At 31.4% G+C, this 22,510-nt stretch overlaps 1 protein-coding gene across 5 annotated transcripts in view; it reads left to right on the plus strand.

The window, feature by feature from the left end:
* Positions 1-22,510, plus strand: part of LOC127709856 (protein N-terminal asparagine amidohydrolase-like) — a 43,158-nt gene that overhangs the window by 16,645 nt on the left and 4,003 nt on the right. For 2 of the 5 annotated variants that reach the window (XM_052215531.1, XM_052215532.1), the window contains exons 2-7: positions 15,295-15,411; positions 17,470-17,572; positions 18,768-18,833; positions 19,450-19,558; positions 20,629-20,702; positions 21,803-21,856. In XM_052215531.1, the coding sequence (XP_052071491.1) occupies positions 15,331-15,411; positions 17,470-17,572; positions 18,768-18,833; positions 19,450-19,558; positions 20,629-20,702; positions 21,803-21,856 (487 nt within the window). In that variant the 5' untranslated portion in view covers positions 15,295-15,330. The other 3 variants (XM_052215530.1, XM_052215529.1, XM_052215528.1) reach the window with 3 other exon arrangements.

Below are 22,510 nucleotides of genomic sequence, written 5' to 3' on the forward strand. Positions count from 1 at the left end.
TTTACATTATAATAAAATTCATAAACCTTTATGAATTACAATTAATATATATCTTTATTTTTATTCCTTATAAATATATATTTTTTATTGGGGCCGGATCGACTTTAAATATGGGCCGGATCGACGTTGGGCCGGATCGACGTGGGACGGATCGACTTGGGCCGGATCGACGTGGGGCCGGATCGACATGAAAGCATATAAACCCTGATTATACAAATTATCAACCACTTTTAAAGCTAAAACAACTTGTAAATCCTGAATCTGAGCTTTTTACAGAAGTTGGTGACTTTATAAAGCAATCTTTAGAATTGCGAAAATGAGGTCCATGTCCATCATTGGCATCAAAGGTTACATTACCATGGCATTATAACTATGTTTTTTATGTTTATATTTGTAATTCTTCACTATCTGTAATATGAGGAAGGCGCTACCTTGAATGCCAGCTTACCAAAACTATGTCCTACATATTGATTGATTGTTGGTTTGCTTAACGCCCATTGACAAATATTTCATGCATGTTCAGGACGAATGTCCTACATATAGTTTTTGTCTAAAATAAAATAATAAGTTTAGGGAAAGATCATTGAACTTCAAAAGGCAGAAGGGGGTATGGTATTTTTTTTTTGCTTTGGTGTGTCGCAGGAAGCATCAAAGCAAAAATTTAAAATAGCCTTCCTGGACGTCATAATTATTTGGACTAGTATTTTTCTTTAAAAATTGATGACAAAAAATACTCTGTTCAAGCAGAGGAAAAAAAAAAATATTCTGAATCCAGATTTTCCCCATACCTTCTAGTGTTATATTTTGACTAAATAATTTTGATTGATAGCATTGAAGTGCTTCACGTGTAAAAAATCTGACTCAAACAAAAAACCATACCTCCCCCCTTTGAAGCTAAATGGTTGCTCCCTTATTGTTTTCTGCTGAAAATGAATTTATTGGTGATTTATATAAATGACAATGCTTACATGCATTATCTTGTGCATTTTCATATCCATTTTTCTTTCTTTGCAAATTTTACAAAATTTAAAACAATAAGACATTTGTTTAATATCAAAACTATGAATACTGTTATACAATCCATAACTTTATTAAATTAATTTTTTGTTGATTTTCATGAAAAGGTGGAGGATTTGGAATATCTTTTTCATCAATATCTACAAGTTGTAGCTGTTTTTTTTATTTAGTATTGCAAACAACGCTTTCTGTTTGTTGAATTATTTTTACTTTCTAAATTAGCTGGTTGTTCATATTGTATTCCAAGTTTCCTGCATCTCATATATATGTGATCAGCAAGAGGATCATTCTGATTGTTAAAAGAAGAGTTTGAATTTACAGTGAGCCTGCTTAGAATAATGTTTTGATCAGTTTTTTTCATTTTCATCTAAGCATATAAGGAATCATAAATAGGATTGTTAAGTTGATAATCTAAAGATTTTGCTATTTTCTAGGATGCTATTTAAAATTTGAGGGGAGAACACTGCTCAGCAGTATAAATGTATTCCTGATCATCTTCTTTTTGTGGGTTTCTACATCAATTTCATGTACTAATTCAGTGTCAGTTTTATGTCATTTCTTGCATAATTTGTTTTATTAGCTTACTTTTCAAGTTTTTATACAACGGCAAAATAAAATTGAGAATCGAAATGGGGAATATGTCAAAAATTTGCTTTCGAGTAATGCTATCATGTCGCTGTTGCTGTCCAAAGACACATTTGCTTCCGGACAATAACTTTAGTTTAAGTAAATGGATCTCTATGACAATGTATGAAATTGTACCAGAAGGTTCAATACACAAAAGGAAGGTTAGCATTGATTTTGGGGGTTATGTTACCAACAGTTTAGGAGTCAGTGGTCAAAAACATCATTTTTGGGTTGTTTTTTTCCATAATTTTTAGGTTTTTACTCCAAAACTTTACCATTTTTACATGGATTATTTCGCATTTATATATGATCATATATAAATGCAACAAATACTGATATGGCAGGTGATACACACGAAACAGTGTGTGTAAATTATTTTATCAGTAATTTGTGCATTTTTCCTTTGATGTGTAATTAAATGTACTCCTTGTCCTTGATAATGTCGACGTCATTATCAGTGGACTGGTCATGATAAAGAAAATATATTGGGTTAGTTCGCAATTGAAATGCACAAGTGCACCGCAAAAGGATCTTCTTTCCCTTTAATTCACAAAATTGCACATGATTTTTTTCACAGAAACGCACACGTTATTTCATGAATGAAACACTTGTCATTGTTTGAAACTTTCAGGAATCAGCTGGTAATAAAACGTTAGTTTAGCCTTTTTGAACGATTCACTGATTGTGTGAAAATTTGAACAGAAAATGTACGATAAACCTGATAAAATTGCGGAATTATTGATAGCTTTCCTTACTATTCACAAGGACATATCACTAACATATCGTCCATGCTATTCCGATTTGAGTTTTTATTCCTACATAGTCTGGCATGGCTGGTGCTGTTCCAAGTTGTCTTCTTTCTCTGCATGTTTCTTGAGAAGTATTTGTTAGACCTGGTCAGTCACTATAAAGTGTTACATTTCATATTTAGACGCAACACATAAATAGTGACCAAAAAGGTACCGCTTTCACATGCATGACATGAGAGAATCTAGAAAAAAAATTAAATGTTCACATTTTCAACATTTTTGTGGGACTATCATATAAAATTAAGGAGATATGTAGTTGGAGACTGCTGCTGAATAGAAATGTTTGGGCTCACCTGATACCTGTTTTCAAATTAGTCCATATTAAAGTTTGAAGGGTCCAAAATTAAAATATGTTTGATTTCAACTGACATAAATATTTTGGTGTTTTTTATATGCTAAATCTACATCTGTGGTTGTATCAGGCTGTGCTTGGCGAAGCATTTTATTGCTGTTTTGTTTGTACTTTATTTTATTGTGGTCATGAAAATTAACTTGTAGTTGTGAAGTTGCTAACATTTTTAAAAGATGATAATTAGATAACTTCGCATGGTGACGACACTGATGTTTTCGTAGATTTACTTTTTCCCAGGAATGCTTCATCTGTTGATACATGTATATTCTCACTGTGAACGATTTGTGTCTCAAAAAAAAACTTGTAAGAGTTCTGCAGTTATTTTTGTTGAATACATACATACACATAGGGTGAAAATTGGGTACTTGGTGCAATTTGGGTACTGTGACGTTATAGCCATAATTGTTCATGCTTTAATAGGTTAAAATGTGCACCTGATAAAAATATTCGGTAAAGTGAAAATGATTTGATCAGGTTTAAACTGACGCATAAAATATACTGGTGACTGCGGGAGGCAAATATTTATATTGCCTCCAAATAATGTGTCTGCAGCTTGAATTTCAAAGGATGTATGTAGCCCACATACTTCCAAGTAACATGCTCTATACCTATCAAAAGTCATGGTATTATCATGGGTTATCATAACTCCATTGTAATTCCCATAAAATCCAATTTTGGACAAATTATATGGGAGCGTACAATATATACCTAAAGCTAAATGTATCACTCAGACTCAAGTCTCCTTTTACTATGATTAAACTTAAACCCAAAGAACTTCCACCAGGAGGAATGACAAATCATTGAATTATCACCAGTGATAATGAGGTTTCCAGATGCACTTGAGCCATTAAAAATCAAATACCTTGTAGCTTACACTACACAGATGTATAAGCATCATATTTCACTTCATTGATAAAAACACAATATTTTGTAGTTTTAGACGATTTATAATTACACAAGTTAAACACAGTTTACTGTTATTCCCACATATGCCCCATATATTGGATTCCAACAGGATTAGGATAAAGTTCTCTAACAAGTTCCACAACACACTCAGGCATAATTTCCCGCTGGTGCATAACAACCCATTCACCACCACCAACTCTTTTCTTTTTATCCAAATACTGTGGAAGTAACCACCCATACATATTGTTTATACATTTCCAAAATCTTCTATATATCCCTTTTCGTATCTGGGGGTTTGCATTTGAGGGTGGTTGGCCATTTCCTACCCATGGAGCAGTAATGTTTGAGGTAGCAACACATGGGTTGATGAAACAATAAGGACATTGTCCTTCTCGTAATTCAAGGTCTCCATGGCCTGGATCTGGATCTCCATTGTCACCATTGTCATCTCTGTCACTACTTTCATCCTGATTGTTTCTTTGGCTCGAAGAAGTACTTCCACTTTCATCCTTTTTAGACCTTTTTCTCTTTAAAGATTTCTTTTCTAAAATAAAATTGCAGTCATAAATAATAAAATACATATAAACATTATGATATGCATTCTTTACATTAATATTTGTCACATGATTATAACAATATAATAACATAATCTAATTTAAAAGATAAATGACATCTTATTTAAATAAATATTCACCTTTACAGAATAATATTTTATTGAAATATCTATAAAGTAAATGAATAAAAAAATAAATATACTTACCAACAATACATGATGTCATATTGTGCTCTTTCAAAAATATCATCAATTTATCCTTTTCCTCTTCATTTACTTTCAAAACCATTTCACATCTTTTTTCCATCTTTGCTTTTGCACTTTCTTCCATTTTTGCTTTTACATTTGACCTTATCTAAGTCATGTGATTATATGTTTGAATTTGATTGGTCTATTAAATTTTGCGCCTAATTTTTCAATTTGAAATCAAATCTGATTGGCCCAGATCATTTATCAAAGTCATGTGATTTATAAACTTTGAATTTGATTGGTTTGCTCATTGATGCGCTTATATTCTTTCAATTTCAAATCAAACATAGTATTTTGTTCCTGTATACAATAAGTTCCAAGATAGCTAGCGATATGAATATACTAAGTAATATCACAAATGTGGAGTATTTTAATAGAAAGAGACTTTCAAATGGAGAAGTAAAATCATACAAATATGTTAGAAAACCTCGAAAATCCATTGACTACAATTTTGACAATGATTCACAAAAGTTGGCATTTGATGAAAAATATGAAGGCCTAAAGAGGAAAATGAAAGTAAAATCTAATGTGGACATTTTGAACATTTTGATGGACTTTTACAATCAGAACTGTTCAACTCCAAAGCTGGAAGAAAGAATAAAACCAATTGATAATAGTGGACAGGATGACCAAGACCTTTTTGTTTGCTCAAAACAGAAACTGTTTGAACTGGTACGTCTATCACAGTGGTATGGTCCCCTTGAACCGGCCGAAATGACAAAAATTGGACACGTTGCCAGACTAGTTGTTAAACCAGTTAAAACCACATCTTTTCCGATTTTCTGGCATTCCTCCTCCGCACTGAAGCAGGACTTTACAGTGAATTACAAGTTGATTCATTCTTATCTCTGTGCTGGGATGTTTCCTGCCCAATACGAACGATTTAGTAGTTTTGCTAACATTGGACTTCCACAGAAACGATTCCGTGAAAAAATGTTTCCAACATTCAGACAGGTGGTGATATCGCTTCGGGACAAGAGCATTGATGATGCTTTAAAAGAGGAAAAAAATAAAAATTCTTACAGTGATAATAAACTTGACATTATGACAGATGCAAGACATGCATGCAGAAAGAACAGTTTTCACACTGATGTAACAGCTCTAGGAAACTTGACTCATAAAGTAGTAGGATATAGTCACGTTACTAAGAACCAGGAAAGGAGTTCCCAGAAACATGAAACTTATGGAACAGAAAAGCTATACGAAGATTTCGAAAGGAAAAGGATAAAAGTGAAAGTTCATTCGCATGATAGAAATGCATCTGTCAGTAAATATCTGAGCCAAAACCAACCAGATGTAATTGATTCCTATGACACTTGGCATGGTGCAAAGGAGGTGCGCAGGAATATGGCAAAAATTACAAAGGGGACAAGGAAAAACATCGGAAAGACATGGCATCCGGAACTAAGAGACAAATCCGCTGGTGTTAAAACCCATGTTTACTGGGCAATGAAGAACTGTAATGGCAATGCTGCTCAATTAGTGCTCTTGCTTGATTCCATTGTGGACCACTACAAACAAGATCATAGGAACTGTCATCAAACATCTAGATGCAAAAATAATGACTATGTGCCATCACGAGACATTATTCGGGATCCAACAGCAGAGTTGTTGCTAAGGAACAGTATTAAAAACCTTTATATTTATAAGCATCCAGAAAAGTATACACATTGTCGTGACACTCATTATATTGAGAGTTATCATAATACAATTCTTATACATGTGGATAAAAGGTTACATTATCATAATTTAATGTATGAAATTAAGTTGGGACTATCAATACTTGATTGGAATGAACATGTTGATAGACCTGCTTCATCTGTACAACACCGTGTGCAACATGACCATCCACGTCGACAATCTGGATATCGGGTTTTGACACCAAAACAATATACTTTTACAGATGAATTATGGAATAACTTTGTAAATCTGTTATATCATGACCGCAATGACCAAATTGAGCCTGATGACGTTGAAAATGTACAAATAGACCAAAATGATACAATTGGTAGTGAATATGAAGATTCAGATGATGATGAGTAAACTGTGATATATCTTTATGTATAATTTATTAGTATAATTAAATTATTGTGTGTGCATTTTTGTCTTCTTTGTTAATTGAAAAAAAAAATATTGATCCCAAAATTTTTAATTGCAAAAACTTATGAAACACAAAAAATAAGATGATTTCACACAATACTGTAAACTCTGAAAATGTAGATAAAAAATACAAATTTAGATGCATAACACACTAACATGTGATGATGCTCAAGGCCAAAATGATGATTTAATCAACCATTACCTAAATTATTGAAGACCAAATAAAAAACTGTCTAAGGACAAAGTTATGCAGGGGGAGATTCTCCTTAATTTCCCATGAAATTTGAATAAAATCAACAACAAAGAAACAGGTTTCGATTTTGATAAACTTTCAAACATTTACTGTGAAAACATTAAAAAATTTGAATTTACAGAATGATGTATAGACATTAAACTTTAAAATATCAATTATTTATCCAAAGAATGGACTTACATTCTACACAGGGATACAGAGAGTTTATCCCATAGTATAACTTCAAAAGATAATTATGTGTAAAACGCTCTACAGTAGAAATGTCTTTATTGAAACTTTACACACATTTGTTTTGGTAACATTCCACTTCAACATTTGTAGCTGTACCTAAATGACTGCCATTAATAACCTTTAACAAGACAGATACTGTATTACCCCACTTTCACTATCAGCTGGAGATGGCAAGTAACTTGTGATAAAACTTGGACACTGACAGCTATGTTCTTGGGGTTTAAAGAGTGAAAAAAAAACAGTCTCCATCTCCTGGGACTGTTTAAGGTAGATATGTGTCATAATTAATGACAATATTTGTTGAGAGTTTGTCAAAGGAAGTACAGTCTACAAAATTAGAAGATTGTGAATTTGAATATATATTTTTTGTTTAAACTTTTGTTAAGTTTTGAATTTCACCTGCATTTGTCTGTTAGCTAGGAATAACAGTGACCACATTCCACAGTATAAACAACTTCATTATCACTGTAACTTGATATGGGAAATTCTGTAGCAGATTTTACTACCTTCACCTCCGCCTCCGGCTACGTTTCTCCCAAAATTTATTGCTTGCAGAGGGTTTTTCTGTGTTCCCATGGCTGGACGGAACTTTTACACTACAAATGTTATCATAAATTATGATGTTGTAACTTTTAAATGAAGTACCTGTGGATATTTAGGAAATTTGTCACTGATAATGGAAAGATGAAGCAGACGATGACACATGACGTAAGATGTTGTTGTCCAAACTTCGGTTATTTCCGTGGTACAATAAAATTTAAATAAACTACACAAGTTACTAAAATTTCTAAATTCTTGTTTTTGTAAACAAATAAAAATTCATGTCGTATTTAACATCGAATTTATTCCGTTTTGTCCCGTTTTTTCAAGATCGCGATTAAACGAGAATCTGGCAGCCATTAAGAATATAAGGGTTAAACTAATGTCCAGAAATTGTCCTTACGGATATTCCAATGCTAATTTCGTTTTCATTATTTGAAGAATTGACCTTATATTTGGAGCCAAGCAAGAATATAATGTTTATTTAATAAATATAAGGAAAAAAAAGAAAAAAAATATTGTTAAGAGTTAGATAACTTGACTTGATCAACTTCGAAAATTAAAAAAAAAAATTGTACGAGATTTTACGAGAGTGACGAAACTTTTTAGATTGATCATGTAGAGAGAGTTATCGTTCTTTATTCCAATTCGATGCTTCTACCATAAGTGCCAGCTAAAGCTGGCATATTAGATATGTTTGTATTTGTGTTTGCTTGACCCATATGGGTGTATTTTGCAAATAAAATTATTATAAAACATGAGAGGAATCAAATGCAATGTACTGTTCAGTTATGAACCACAGATATTGACCAGTTATCTTCAGATCAAATGTTTTCGTACGTCACATGAATTCGTACTATGCATGTGTTTTTTCAATGGAAATTATGACGTCACAATGCATTCTAAATAGCACGAAAACCCATAATACGAGGATACAAGCACCTTCTTAGGGATTTTTTCGATTTTTATTTTTATATCAAAAACAAAATTTAAATTGCTTTTTGGGCTAGGGACATTCTTTTATTATACACATGTCATACACAAAGGGGTGTCTAAATATCACATAGAAAGTTGTTAAACCAAACCAGTCCTGTGAAAGATTTCCTGTTGTCAGAGACTATATAACACCTTATCCCTATTTGTCCGCCATTTAATACTGGACATCACAAAGGTTCCCGTAAAATTTTGACGTCATAATAAAAAATGTTTGGTGCCACAAAGAAAAAGTAATTGTTGTATGACGTCAGTTGTTCAAGTGTCGCAGATTCCCAAATAGCGATAAGGTCTAATGTGATGGGATTGCTTCCCTTGCACAGTAGATACTTAGCTAGCTGTAAGCAGTTGAGCTAAGGAAGTACTTCTTTAGCTCAGTCGGTTAAAGCATTGACTTGTAACACAAAGGTCCCAGAATAGACCATGCAATTTTTTATTAAGAATCATGCTCTCCTGTTACACAACAGCACCCAAGATTGGCAAAATATGTTTATTGCAGTTTCCCAGAGAACTCCCAAAAAATCATTATGATTTATGAACCTGGGAACCAATAGATATTATCTGAAAAATTTACTGTATATGGAGTAATACATCTTTTATTGTAAATAAAGTCTATAATTTTGAGATATATGTCATTTTACTCAATGAAAGTACAATTTAACTTCAGGAATTCAATTTGTGTGTCTTTTTATATGTAAGTTCCCATCTGGACTCTGGCAGACATAATTATTCAAACTTGATCCTTGACTGCTTAAGGTTTGTGCATGGTACTTTTATAGTTTTAATTTTTTCTAATTAAAATAAATATCTTTATTGGTTAAAATTTATAACATGGATAAATAATTATGTACATTGTACCTTTGGAATAATTATGTCCACCATATTGTTATACTAGGAACTTGCTTGTAAGACACACAATAGATTTCCTGAAGTTAAATTGTACTTTCATTAGGTAAAAATGACAAATATCTCAAATTTATTGTCATAATTATCAATAAAAGGAGTATTATGCGATAATTTAAAATATAAAATTGAGGTTTCGGTTAATATCTTTCAGTTCTCCTGCTCATTATGACATATTGAGTTTTGGGGAATTTGTTGTACCCTTTGCTTCAGTTGATAATGTCTTCTCGGGGAATACTGTAAATTCAGAAATTATTGCGTGCATTTATTTTTGCGATTTTTGAAGAATGGACAAAAATGTGAGATTAATTATTGCGATTTTCAAGAAAATCTGGATACATTATATGTATCGAAATTCAGAATGCGAGTTCTTATTATTGCGATACTCATCCAATCGCATTATTCGCATTAATAAAAACCTCGCAATAATTTCTGAATTTACAGTAATCTGCTCTATCACTCTCTCAGCTATGTGTTATTTATATACTTGCCAATCTGAGGTACTACATGCTATAAATGTCTCGGCTATTGTTGGCAGAATAAGAATAGACATACACATTTCTGATTTGTCAATCCAGAGTTATTGAGCTTTAACTGTAAGATTTAGGATAATTTTTCAAATGAAGCACACTAGCAGTGTACTCTAATTTGCGTGGATCAAGTTATTTACAAATTTAATACTGTTGTTGGGATTTGTGAATGTCAGGTGCAGAGGTAAAATAGTTATATTGTAAATGCTTATAAATGTACAATATTAGGTCATTGTCAGAAAAATATCAAGCAAGGACAAGGTTTTTACATTTTCCTGACAGTGGCCTAAAATGTTTTCATACTGCAGCTAAAAATAGCTACAATAACAATTTATGAATATGTTAACACAAAAATAAAACTTATTTTACATCCCTAGATAAACCCCATATCCTGATTCCTGAAGAATAGTCATGTGACATGAAATCTACATTCCAGGAACTATCCCTTTGTTACTATAAATTCTAGATAAAGAAAACAGGAAGTTTTTTAGGTGAAGTGTAAATGCAGTACGTTTCATTTTCAAAATTGGGTTTTGATCAAATAGTATGTGACCTACATGTTGCTCCAACATAGTATGGGATCAAAACCCAATTTTGATGATGATGGATTGTTGATTAACATCCAGTGGCAAATTTAATGCATATTCAAGATGAGAACATGTTATTGTTATATGAATTTTAACTGGCTGGCCTGCTTAGAACTAGAATGACAAGCTGAGCCAGATTTTTTTTGGTGCTAGTTCACCAGGTAACAGTCTGCAGGAAGGCATGTCACCCTATTGGACAAATTATTCTGACTCCAAGTCGGCAGTCTTAATGTTGCGAATTTAGTTCAGAAGCAGCAAATATCAATTTTAAAGTCTTTGGTTTTGTGCCTGCAGGTGTTCAAACCCACGACCTCCCGCACTCTAGGTGAATTCACTACCAGGAGACTACCGAGGCTCCCAATTTTTAAATGAATCTTTATTTATGATTATTTATTTCAAGGATATTTATAAAATAAGTTTTTTTGGTAAAAGTTTGGAATCCGAGTAACGTCTTCTGCATAAATATCTACAAAAATGGAATTATTTTTACAATATATCTATAATGTGATAAAATGATGACACAATAATTCATAAGTGAGCTATTCTGACTCAGAGGAAACTCCAATTATGCACTCAATGTTATACGCAGCAGTGCTTTGGTACAAATTTACAAAGAGAATGTATATATATAATTACTTTAACTGTCATCACTATTGCCTGAATTATGCCTTACCTACATTTTTACATCGCGATGACCTTGAGGTCATTCCGATGTATTGCTATCGCCTAGATTTCCATTATGTAAATTAGTTTTGGGTTTGTAACCGATCTATAAACATGATAAATATGCGCACATAAACGAGTGCAAAATAACATTCCTTGTCATTTGATATAAATACATCTCTTCAATGAATACTGATAAAAATATTTTTGTTTACAACATAAATTAATAATGTGAAAATGTTTTGTAGTTAGATATATATATATAAGTAAAAAATCATTGATAATATCAATGCACACGTACCGAAAAATTGTGTTAAAGCATGCGGAAGAATATCTCAATGAACGTTTTGCGACAGGACCGGTAACTCTGTAATTGTTTTTGCGGGAAAATATGAATGCCTACTCGTATCCAATCTTAGAAAAATCAAATTTTTACAGAAAAGTGTCCACCATGCACTTGCATTGCACTATTATTAGAACAGTAGAATAGAATGATATACAAACGGATGCAAATCATATATATATGTAACTGTTATTTTAATATAATATATTGCAACAAATCAGTGTATACTGATTTGTATCACTACAATATAATAGTTATTACGGTGAAGTTGAATTTCCTGTCATTTATTCATCATACTCGCACGCACTTGTCTAGAAAAAAATATATCTCTGTACATTAACCTCAGTTTCAGGTAAAGAGATATGTTGTTGTTTTTCTGAGACAAGTGCTTTTGACCATCCTCAAGAACTTGTGGTCATCCGATGTTCAGTACTTCAGTACTTTGATTTTTATCCCTGTAAGATTTTAAAGATAAAATGAGATTAGAACTAAAGATGATGTTTGTAATCAGCAAAATCATACAGGGAAACATCTCAGGTTGGAGATATATTTTTTCTAATAATAATTCATGTCAGCTGGAATGGCCTTTATATTTCTTGCTAGGTACCCATTCTATTATATATATAAGGTTAACTCTTATCAAACTAATATTAGTTCAGGTGTTCAAATTCAGATATATGGATATACATTGGGAGAGAGGGACCTCATTTGTTTCATTAATGTTGGAGGTGTCAGAGCTAGGTCTATAAGGATCATTCATTTGAACACGAATGATTTAAGAAAAAAACTGACTTAATTTCAAACAGTCTGTTGATAAAAAGGAAACATGATAAGCATTTATTTATTTGCATTTGGATTTATTCACTGTTCAATTCTATCTATTGACTAATGCATTTAAATTTAAACCATTTGATATATAGATTAACAATCAATATTTAGGACACACAATAAATCGTACAGAATTTTAATGTTTATATAAGGTAAATTTGAATGGGTGCTTTCTGAATGATTTTTAAATTGTATAAGATGCTATTTATGTGGAAAACAACATTGTTTGTAAGTTAAAGATGATCATGTTTTGATTTTTTATGGTGTGTAATTTAATAACGGGTAGCATTCATTAATTGTTCATGGATTGTCGACCTGTTACGATTGACTGACTTGTAATCGATGTGATATATAAATTGGAGTTTTTTCCTTATTTGTAAGTACTTAATTTTTACCAATGTAAATTTCTATTACGATGAAGAAGTCTTATACATGTATTTATTTTATCTGTAAATAATATGCATGCTTATCAGCTTTGTGCAGTAGAATTCTTCAGAATACTTTGAAATAAGGACAGTGTGCTGAAAAAAGGGGGCAATTTTTCCATAATTTTGCAATAAAATTTAGTAATCAGGACTTTTTGTTAAAGAGTGTAGATGCTCCACTCCTGCATTTTATAGCACCACCCTTCATTTTAATTCATTATTTAGTATCATGAAGTATGATTGAATATTAGGGACAGATTTGGAAAAATTACTGTCAGCAGAATTCAGGAAGGACACATGTCCTTCAGTTAGGACCAGTAAAACGCTTCTAAAAGAATAAAATGGGATTTGTACTAGAATTTATGTCTGATAACATTTTGGGAACTCTTGGTTACATAATTATTGAATGTCCATATGAATATTATAATTGGTTTTTGTCCTGAATTTGCATGAAATATTTGCCACTGGATATAAAGCATCCAAGAATTCATGAATAAATTTGAAAATATGTTATATTCTAAGAGGAGTTGGATCGGGATGTAAGGGGTTGGTGAGGTCTAATTGTATTATCATGATAATATGGATACAGAATCATTTAGATTAATATCATGATGTGTAGTAAAGGCTTTTGAACTGTTGTATGATCTTCAGCTTTTGGGTATTGATGCAGTGCAATTCAATTTGTTTTGAGCCATAGTATTAGTTATTCAACATTGTTTTTTTTATGTTTTCTCAACTGTCTGGGTGGCAACAAGCTCAATGTCAGGTCTACAAATGTAAATGTTGGATGCTTTTCTAATCTTCTGTAGAGTATTTCATGGGAACAGATCAATGAGATTTACAATTTCAAGCTAATTTAACAATTACATTTAACATCAATCTTGTAGATCGAAAATATAAGTTGGCTTTAGCCAAGTCAGTACTGTTAAACAGGGTGATACTACTATCATGATAGCTTGAATTAGTTACTGCTACAAGATCAGTGGACTTGATTGTCCGGCAACAAATATGATAAAATTGTTGACAAGTTAAGATTTTTGATCAAGTATTTATTTAAGTGTTATCAGAAGTTTTGTTATTCTATATCAAGGTAATGTTTGTACACATGTTGACATTGTATATTTTAGTAATTGATTTGTTTTGATCAATAATCAATAAATCTTATATTGTAAACTTCAAAGAACTTTTGTAATACATATAGTATACTAAAGATTAATGGTTAATATTTGATCAATTTTGTTTGACATGGAACAGGTACTTTGTAAATGTATACTGATGGGAAAACTCTGCTTGGAGTCAAATGCTGCATTAAAAACTATAAATAGTATTGAATTATAAAACAAAAATGTATAGCTCAAGAGGTGTGAGCCCTTGCTAGTTTATGAAGGCCTAATACACTAAGACTTTGAAATAATGAGAACAACAAAACAAGACCTTTTCTTTGTTTTGAGTTTTGTCAAGTGCATTTAGGGGTTTTGTGAGATTAATTAATACACCATATCTCAATTTTCCATTATCTAGTTCACAAAGTAATGGTTATCAATTTCATATGTTTTAAAGTTTGAATTAATTATAGATACTGTAAATTCAGAAATTATTGTGAGGTTTTTATTAATGCGAATAATGCGAATAGGTGAGTATCGCAATAATAAAATCTGGCATTCTGATAACTAATACAAATATCTGTACATATAAAGTTCTGAAATCACAATAAATAATCTTGTATTGAAAATTGTTGTCCATCTAAAAAAATCAATAAATTGGTTCCTTCTTTTAACTTGAATTAGTCAACTGGTGTACATGTGTATTCACATAGATGGTATTTATGAGGACATGCAACTGCAGACTTAATTTTTCTGGTACAAGTTTTTTTTTTTTCAGAGACTTTTATAACTGTGTGTTTGTTTGGCACTCTTGCTTACAAGTACAGTTAATGATACATTGGGGTTACTGTCTCATTGACATGTAATAGCCAATAGTTCTCTTCGTATTGGAAAGTGATATTCTCTGCAGATTATTAACCAAAAGTTGGATGGCATATTTCCCTCTCTTGTGCTTTTTGCAATATCGCATGCAAAAACATTTTAACATGGTGTCCTGTCAATTTTAAGTAATGCCACTACATAATAGAATTACTAGTATTGCACAAAGATGTTTATACAATAGAATAGCCTAATCAGGACAGTATTTACCGATATAAGTGCAATAAGCTTTTGCTATTATATCATAATGCACTCAGTAATTCGTTTGTCCTGCAAGTGCGTTCATTTCATTAACGTAACATTTAAGGAATGGACTTACCGGACAAAGAAGAACAAGAGATATATTAAATGCACTTTAAGTATAGATAAGTCATCAATATAAAAAAATGAATTTATTTTTCAGATAAATGAGTAATATAACTTAGGAATACAATACAAGATGCCTTTGATGATTGAGGGTAAACCCATTGGTGGCGTACCAAAGACAGTACAAGAATTCCTTGCTAAATACGACTTCAAAGTAACTATGAACTTACTTAACAATTGTAATATGGTATATTGTATCAATACTAAATCGGCAGACCTGTTAAAACTAGCAGACAGTACTCCTGACATTTGATCAGATTGCGTCTGAAAATTTGAATGTTGGAAAAAATATATAATCTGACCTTCAAAGAAACTTTGGTAATATATTTGTCAGTTAATCAATACTTAAAATCTTCCTGACTTTACATCAGATCAGAACTAAGTGCCAGATTGTCTTTTTTGGTCATTTTTGATTTCAAGTCTAATGGACTGGGGAAGTAAGTGATGTAATTTGTGTCCTAGCAAAAGAGTTACAAATATGAGCAAAATTTTTATTTTCTATCACATGTGATTACAAGTTCAAAGACTATTGAAATCAAGAAACAAATTATACTCTTTGGTTCAAGTATACTTTAATATTCTTCTTTTTATGTCCATGTCAGTAAGAATTAAATGTATTAATTTGAAATTGTCAATCTGCCAGACCCAGTCCAATGGCCCCTGACCACATTTCACAATGGACCCTAGACAGCTTGACACTTATGAAATTGTAATAAATTTTGGCAAACATGGGGTAATGGTTTTCTTATATTGCAAAACTGCACTATGAGTATTTGTGTATAATTGAACTTGTCATCACCTAAGATTATAAAATATGATAACCCATAATTTAAATCACAGAAAAGCCTTTTATAGTACAATTAATATTATGATGTAGCATAAAAACTATTTAATAAAAATCTTGTTTTGGATTTATGATAAATTTGTAGCTAATTTTTGTTAATGAAACTGTTTGTCTTACACAATGTTTTCTCAACATAAAGTTTATTATACTATACAGATACAGATGTGTGTGTTGAATATTGTACTATGTAATTTTATAATGTATACTTTTATGAGAATTAAAAGATGCCAGTATATAGAAGACCATTACTTGTGTCTTTTTTAAGAATGATTGTGTTATTTGGTTGTCTTGTTGACATTAACCCACAACTCCCTTTTATTCATGTAAAATGTTATGAACTTCTTAAGTATATATATTTGATATTATGAAAAAAAATTTTTGCTTATTCTTATTCATACATCAAACTGTTTGTTTTCTTTTTTGAATTGTTTCACATTTTGTCATGCCGGGGCCTTTTATAGATTACTATGCAGATTTGCTCAGGTTTTGAAGCCACACTTTGACCTTTAAATGTTTAAATCCTGTCATTTGGTCTCTGGTGGATAGGAGTCTCGTTGGCAATCATACCACATCTCCATATTTATATATTGTACGCACAGGACATTTTACATTTTTTTAAATTTTGGATAAAGCAATAAAACTGTATAAATATTAAACTTTGCACCCCCCCACCCACCCAAACCCTGCTCCCTCCCAAATAAAAGAAAAAAATGAGAAGAATATGCTGTGTTTTTGGAGAAATATTATTTAAATCTTGCCTACATCTTTGATATCGACAAAATCCTCCAAAAGAACTTCACAAATTGTCCTCCAAATTTAGATCCTGGTTTTCACTATAGTTCAATTTCATGTATAACTGTCTACTATATAATGCTGTTTTCCATCACTTTGAATAATTCACTTCAACATAACAGGAATTCAGGATACTGTACTATATATTGCTGTTGTGTACAGTAAATTGCTGCTTGGTTCTATATATTGCTGTTGTGTACAGTAAATTGCTACTTGATTCTATATATTGCTGTTGTGTACAGTAAATTGCTACTTGGTTCTATATATTGCTGTTGTGTACATTAAATTGCTACTTGGTTCTATATATTGCTGTTGTGTTAAGTAAATTGCTACTTGGTTCTATATATTGCTATTGTGTACAGTAAATTGCTACTTGGTTCTATATATTGCTGTTGTGTACAGTAAATTGCTACTTGATTCTATATATTGCTGTTGTGTACAGTAAATTGATACTTGATCCTTAATATATGTTTTTTTTTGTAGTGAACTTGAATATTTATTGTTTGTGTTGTTTTACCATAACAAAATATGTTTGTTCATTTTATATTATTACCAGTATAAATTTTATTGTTGTAGGATTCTTCTAATAAGTTGAAATCAGCTCCACTTAAAAAGGTAGCCCCTATAGGGTTGTTGTATGTTGGACAGAGAGAATTTGCAGCCACATCACCTGAAGATGGTAAGTCAGTCAGAAGTTGAAAAAGAAGTTGTCCTGTATCATAGACCTTTACTGTTCAAGTTAGGACTTATATTGACATTATTTATGTTTGAAAGTTCAAAGAACAATGAACTCTGGGTAAATATTTTATGCCTTATACATGGGAGGTAATTTTGATTTGAAGTTATCTTTCTGTCCACCTGATTTGGTTAAGTTTTGCATTTAGATACATTTTTTCTGAGAAGTCTTATGGTATATATATATATATATATATCCGTGACAGTCCAAGTAAACTTATCATATCAATTTTAGTGTACATGTCATATTTTGGTAATACTCTTCATTAAGTTTGGGGGGCCTGGGGGCCCAGTGGTCTAAGTAATCCAACTAATGTACCACTAGCCTGTCAACACTGAGTTTGGGAGTTCAAATTCCGCATGTGGCAGGTGCCCTCGACTCCAATCTTAATTGACTAGGATTGTTAGCTTTCCTACCAAAGGTTGGTGGTTCTCTCTGGGAACTCCGGCTTCCTCAACCCATTAATACTGACTTGCAAGAAATAGCACTCTAGTGCTGAAAGTGGTGTTAAACACCAATCAATCAATCATTAAGAATGCTGTAAATGAAAGATTTAGCCAACTACATACACTTTTTTAGGGATTCAAAATCAATAAGGGATAAGCAGCACAGTGAAATACTTTCTTGTAGAATTAACAAACTTATAATATACAATTAAATTGAAGTCTTGCCAGTAGATGATATCTTATTCTTTATCCAGTATAGATAAATTCATAATACTTTGCAGTTTACATCTGATAAATTTTACATTTAGGTACATTTGTCTTAAACCTGTCAAGTGGCTGTTTTCTTCTCATTTTTCACAGCATTTGCAAGTCATTCCTTCTTGGTATATGCAGAGTCTTTATTAGTGAGCAATAACTTGCAGTTCATCTTGTTATAAAGAAAACTATTTGGGTATTTAATCTATTAAAAATTCTTTATGATGTACAGTATCATATGAAATTTTATATTTCATTTCATTCATTTGTCACTGGATTTTTTAAACCATTGTTTGCATCAAATGAAAGTAAAATGATATACTTAAAGTTATTTGAGAAACATATTTATTGTCATTTGTCATGCAAGATTCCCAATTTCCATGTTTTAAAGTTGTTTTCATATGTAAATTAAAAAGTGATTTTGTTTATTTTTTCAGAGAAAATACATGTAATGGGATCAGAAGATGCTACAACTTGCCACATAGTAATAATAAGACATACAGGTAATATATATTAAAAGGTTTCCTCCTAAACAAATACATGCACACACAAAATATGCATTAGCATATACTTTAAATTCAGAAATTATCCTGATGTTTTAATTAATGCGAAAAAGTAGCAGTATCAGGTTCACAATAATAAAAAATGCATTCATAATTTCAGTAGGATTTTCCTTCATAAAATGTTTGCAATCACATAAATAGATTTTGCATTTTTGCCAGGTGTCAAGGATTCTCAATAATAAATGCATGCTTTAATTTCTGAATTTACAGTAGTATCACCCTCTCAGTTAATCTGACAATGTTAATACAACATCTTTTTATAGTCAAAAAGGATTTCAATGAAAAAGCACAAACAGATTACTGTTAATGCTGCATGAACAAAAATAGTTCTAGCCAGCTAATTTTAAAGGGAGATAATTGCAATTTCATCTTGAATTTTTTTTGGATCAGAGTGTCATATTGTGAGCTTGTCACATACAACCTTTTCAAAAAATTCAATTTGAGATTATATTTTCAAAGGTAAATTGCAGAATGACATAAACTATGTTGTTTGTGGGGAGATCATACCCTCCCACATTTTAATGGAATAACCCTTTTACTGCATGTGACCTTTCAGGTTGTGGAGCGGTGTGTATAGCTCATTTTGATGGTTATGGATCAGACAAAGCTGTCCAAGATATCATGAAAGTAATGAACGAGTTGTGTAAAAATAAACCATTCGGCAGGTAGGTTGCATGTCATATAAAGATAAGAAGATGTGGTATGATTGCCAATGAGACAACTCTCCACCAGAGACCAAATGACATAGAAGTTAGCAACTATAGGTCACCATAAGGCCTTCAACAATGACCCATACCGCATAGCAAGTTATAAAAGGCCCTGAAATGACAAATGTAAAACAATTCAAGTGAAGAAACTAACAGCCTGATTTATGTACAAAACAATAAACAAAAAGCAAATACCGGTATGATATACAACAACAAATGACAACAACTGAATTACAGGCTCCTGACTTGGGACAGGCACATACAGAATGTGGTGGGGTTAAACATGTTTGTGGGCACCAAACCCTCCCCTAACCTGGGACAGTGGTTTAACAGCACAACATAAGAACAAACTATAAAAATCAGTTGAAGGGGCTTTACTCATCAGATCAATTCAAAGCACACAAATAATTAACAAAATTCTGAGAGTCATAGTTCATAAGTTTATAAGTAATCAACTTCTAGTTAATACAAAAGTTGAAATGATTCCTTGCTTATTAGTGCAAGGATCATGCACAGAGAACACTTAAATTCCTGTTATAACAACATACAGGTAATAAGAATAATTGTACAGTACTTTTATTTTTTTTGTTAAGTTGTAAATATTTCTTGCCTGACATAAAGTAAATCTGTCAGCAATCATTTCAATTGACAGTTTCCTATTTCAGCATGTGAAGTTGAATGTTTTTGTGGAAAAAATGACATCAGGACAAATACTGTGCAAGCTAATGTCTTTAAAATTGTCAGCCTTTGACAGTATAGACAATTTTCTAAAACTACATTTACCTATGTTTACTTTCATCAAAACCATGTCCTAAGTTGTGGATCACACAGCTGACGAGTACTTTACAAGTTCTTAATCAATTACAGATACTAAGTCTAACAAACCAAATGACTATTAGATTTATTTTTTACTTGCTGGATTTTATCTGACTCTTACAGGTATGAACTGTATGCAGCAGGTGGATTTATATATTTGTTTAATATCTGACTTTTACAGGTATGACCTGTTTTATTTCTGACTTTTACAGGTATGAACTGCATGTAGCAGGTGGATTTATAGATGGTGACGAGTCATCAGAAAAAGTTTCTATTAAGACATTAAGTAAGTTCTAATTGTGTAAATGCAAAGATGATTGAATTATTGTTCTTTTAGAGATGCAAATATAGCAGTAGATATTTCACAATGCCATAATAGTTAGATTGGCATTGCAGGTCTTAGAATGCTCCTTTAAATTCAAATTGAAAAATATATAGCAATTTACAGGGCTTTAAAACTTGCCAGCAACAGCTTAATTGCTACAAAAAAATATAAAATTTGGTTGCATTAGTCTTAAAAAATTCCTTATACTTTTAAAAATTGAGCACCTGTTCAAAATATTTTGAAGAACCCTGACTTTGAACATTATATAATCTTTTTACTGTCGAGTTTTTGACCATATTTCCTCCTCTTGTATCAACTAGTCTCATTTTCACGTTCCACAAATTCCATCTTATTCAGATCAGTTGTTTAAAAGTTTTCAATCTGTGAACCTTGAATGTATCATATAGAAAAACATTACAAGGGAGATAATTTACTATAGTTGAAAGGGTAGACAATTTCTAACATTTGCTAATTATTTGAAATAACAGGTTAATTTAAAAAATATATTTCAAATTTACAATATTTTGCTTATTATATTTTCAATTTGCTTTAACAAAACAAATGTTTTGAAAATGGTTTTCTTGTTTTGTTGAAAGATACTATTTTAAATTCACTAATCGATTATCTTATATGTATTAAATTATTATGATAAAAAATGAAAACTACACTTAATGAATTTCATGCGTCTGAAGCCCTTTTTCTGGATTAACATTCATTGAACACGCTCAAATTCGAATATTTGAAAGCCAAGGATATATAATATCAGAAATAGCTGAAGGGCTATATGACCAAAAGGGACATGAAAAATAGCCAAATCCATCTAAGGTCAACTTTAGTTTCTTTATAATTTATATAAAGACAATTATAGAAAGGTCTGTTATAAATCATGCCAGTATAAAAATAAATCCTAGTGAAAAGAAAACATAAGTTCCATGAAAATTGAAGTAAAAGTGTATCACTTTTACTTTTTACCAAAACAAGCTTGAAAGTATAGCACCCATAAATTCTAACAATATTATTTGATAAGTTAACTCTTCACAGAACTTTTTCTATATTTTCAGATGCATTTAACAATACATCAGAGGAAATTCATTTAATTACAGCTTGTATTTGTGGTTAGTATAGTACAAATGGTATTAAACAATTGTTAGGTCTTTTAAAGGTTACATAATTTTATTGAAATTTCTCAATAAAAGGAGAAGACATGATTTGAAATAGTATTGTCCCTAAAAATGATTTCAATACACAAATTTGTTTTTGCAGGTTATACAGCTATGAATGTCAGTGATTACAACTAGATGATTCATAAGATTACATCGTAAAAAATATTTTGATTACTTAGCGTTCAAATATTTAGAAATAATATTAAGCACTAATTCCGCAACCTAGCAAATCTCTCTAATAACTTTCCTCTTAATGATGTCTTGGTCAATTTGGATCATGAAGTCACAGATGTTTCCTAAAAGCCTTCCTTTAGACGTAAAAAAGAAGAGATATGCCCTGAAACAGTATCCAAGAATCATTTGTGGTGAAATTACAGAACTGAATAATACAGAAAATGAACCTACCCCTTATAAAAATGTAAATATGTTTGCAAGCAATTGAATATATTTTCTACTGTTTTCCAAATTTAATATAGATTGATTGAATTTAAAATTTAGTTTTAAAAAGTTGGCAGGTTAAACCTTCTAAAACTCAGCAAGGCAATTCTGAAACGCTATTTGTCGCCATTACTGGACATCACAAAGGTTCCCGTAAAAATTTGACGC

This window comes from Mytilus californianus, unplaced genomic scaffold, assembly GCF_021869535.1.
Source record: "Mytilus californianus isolate M0D057914Y unplaced genomic scaffold, xbMytCali1.0.p SCAF_7, whole genome shotgun sequence".
Taxonomy (NCBI): Eukaryota; Metazoa; Mollusca; class Bivalvia; order Mytilida; family Mytilidae; genus Mytilus; species Mytilus californianus.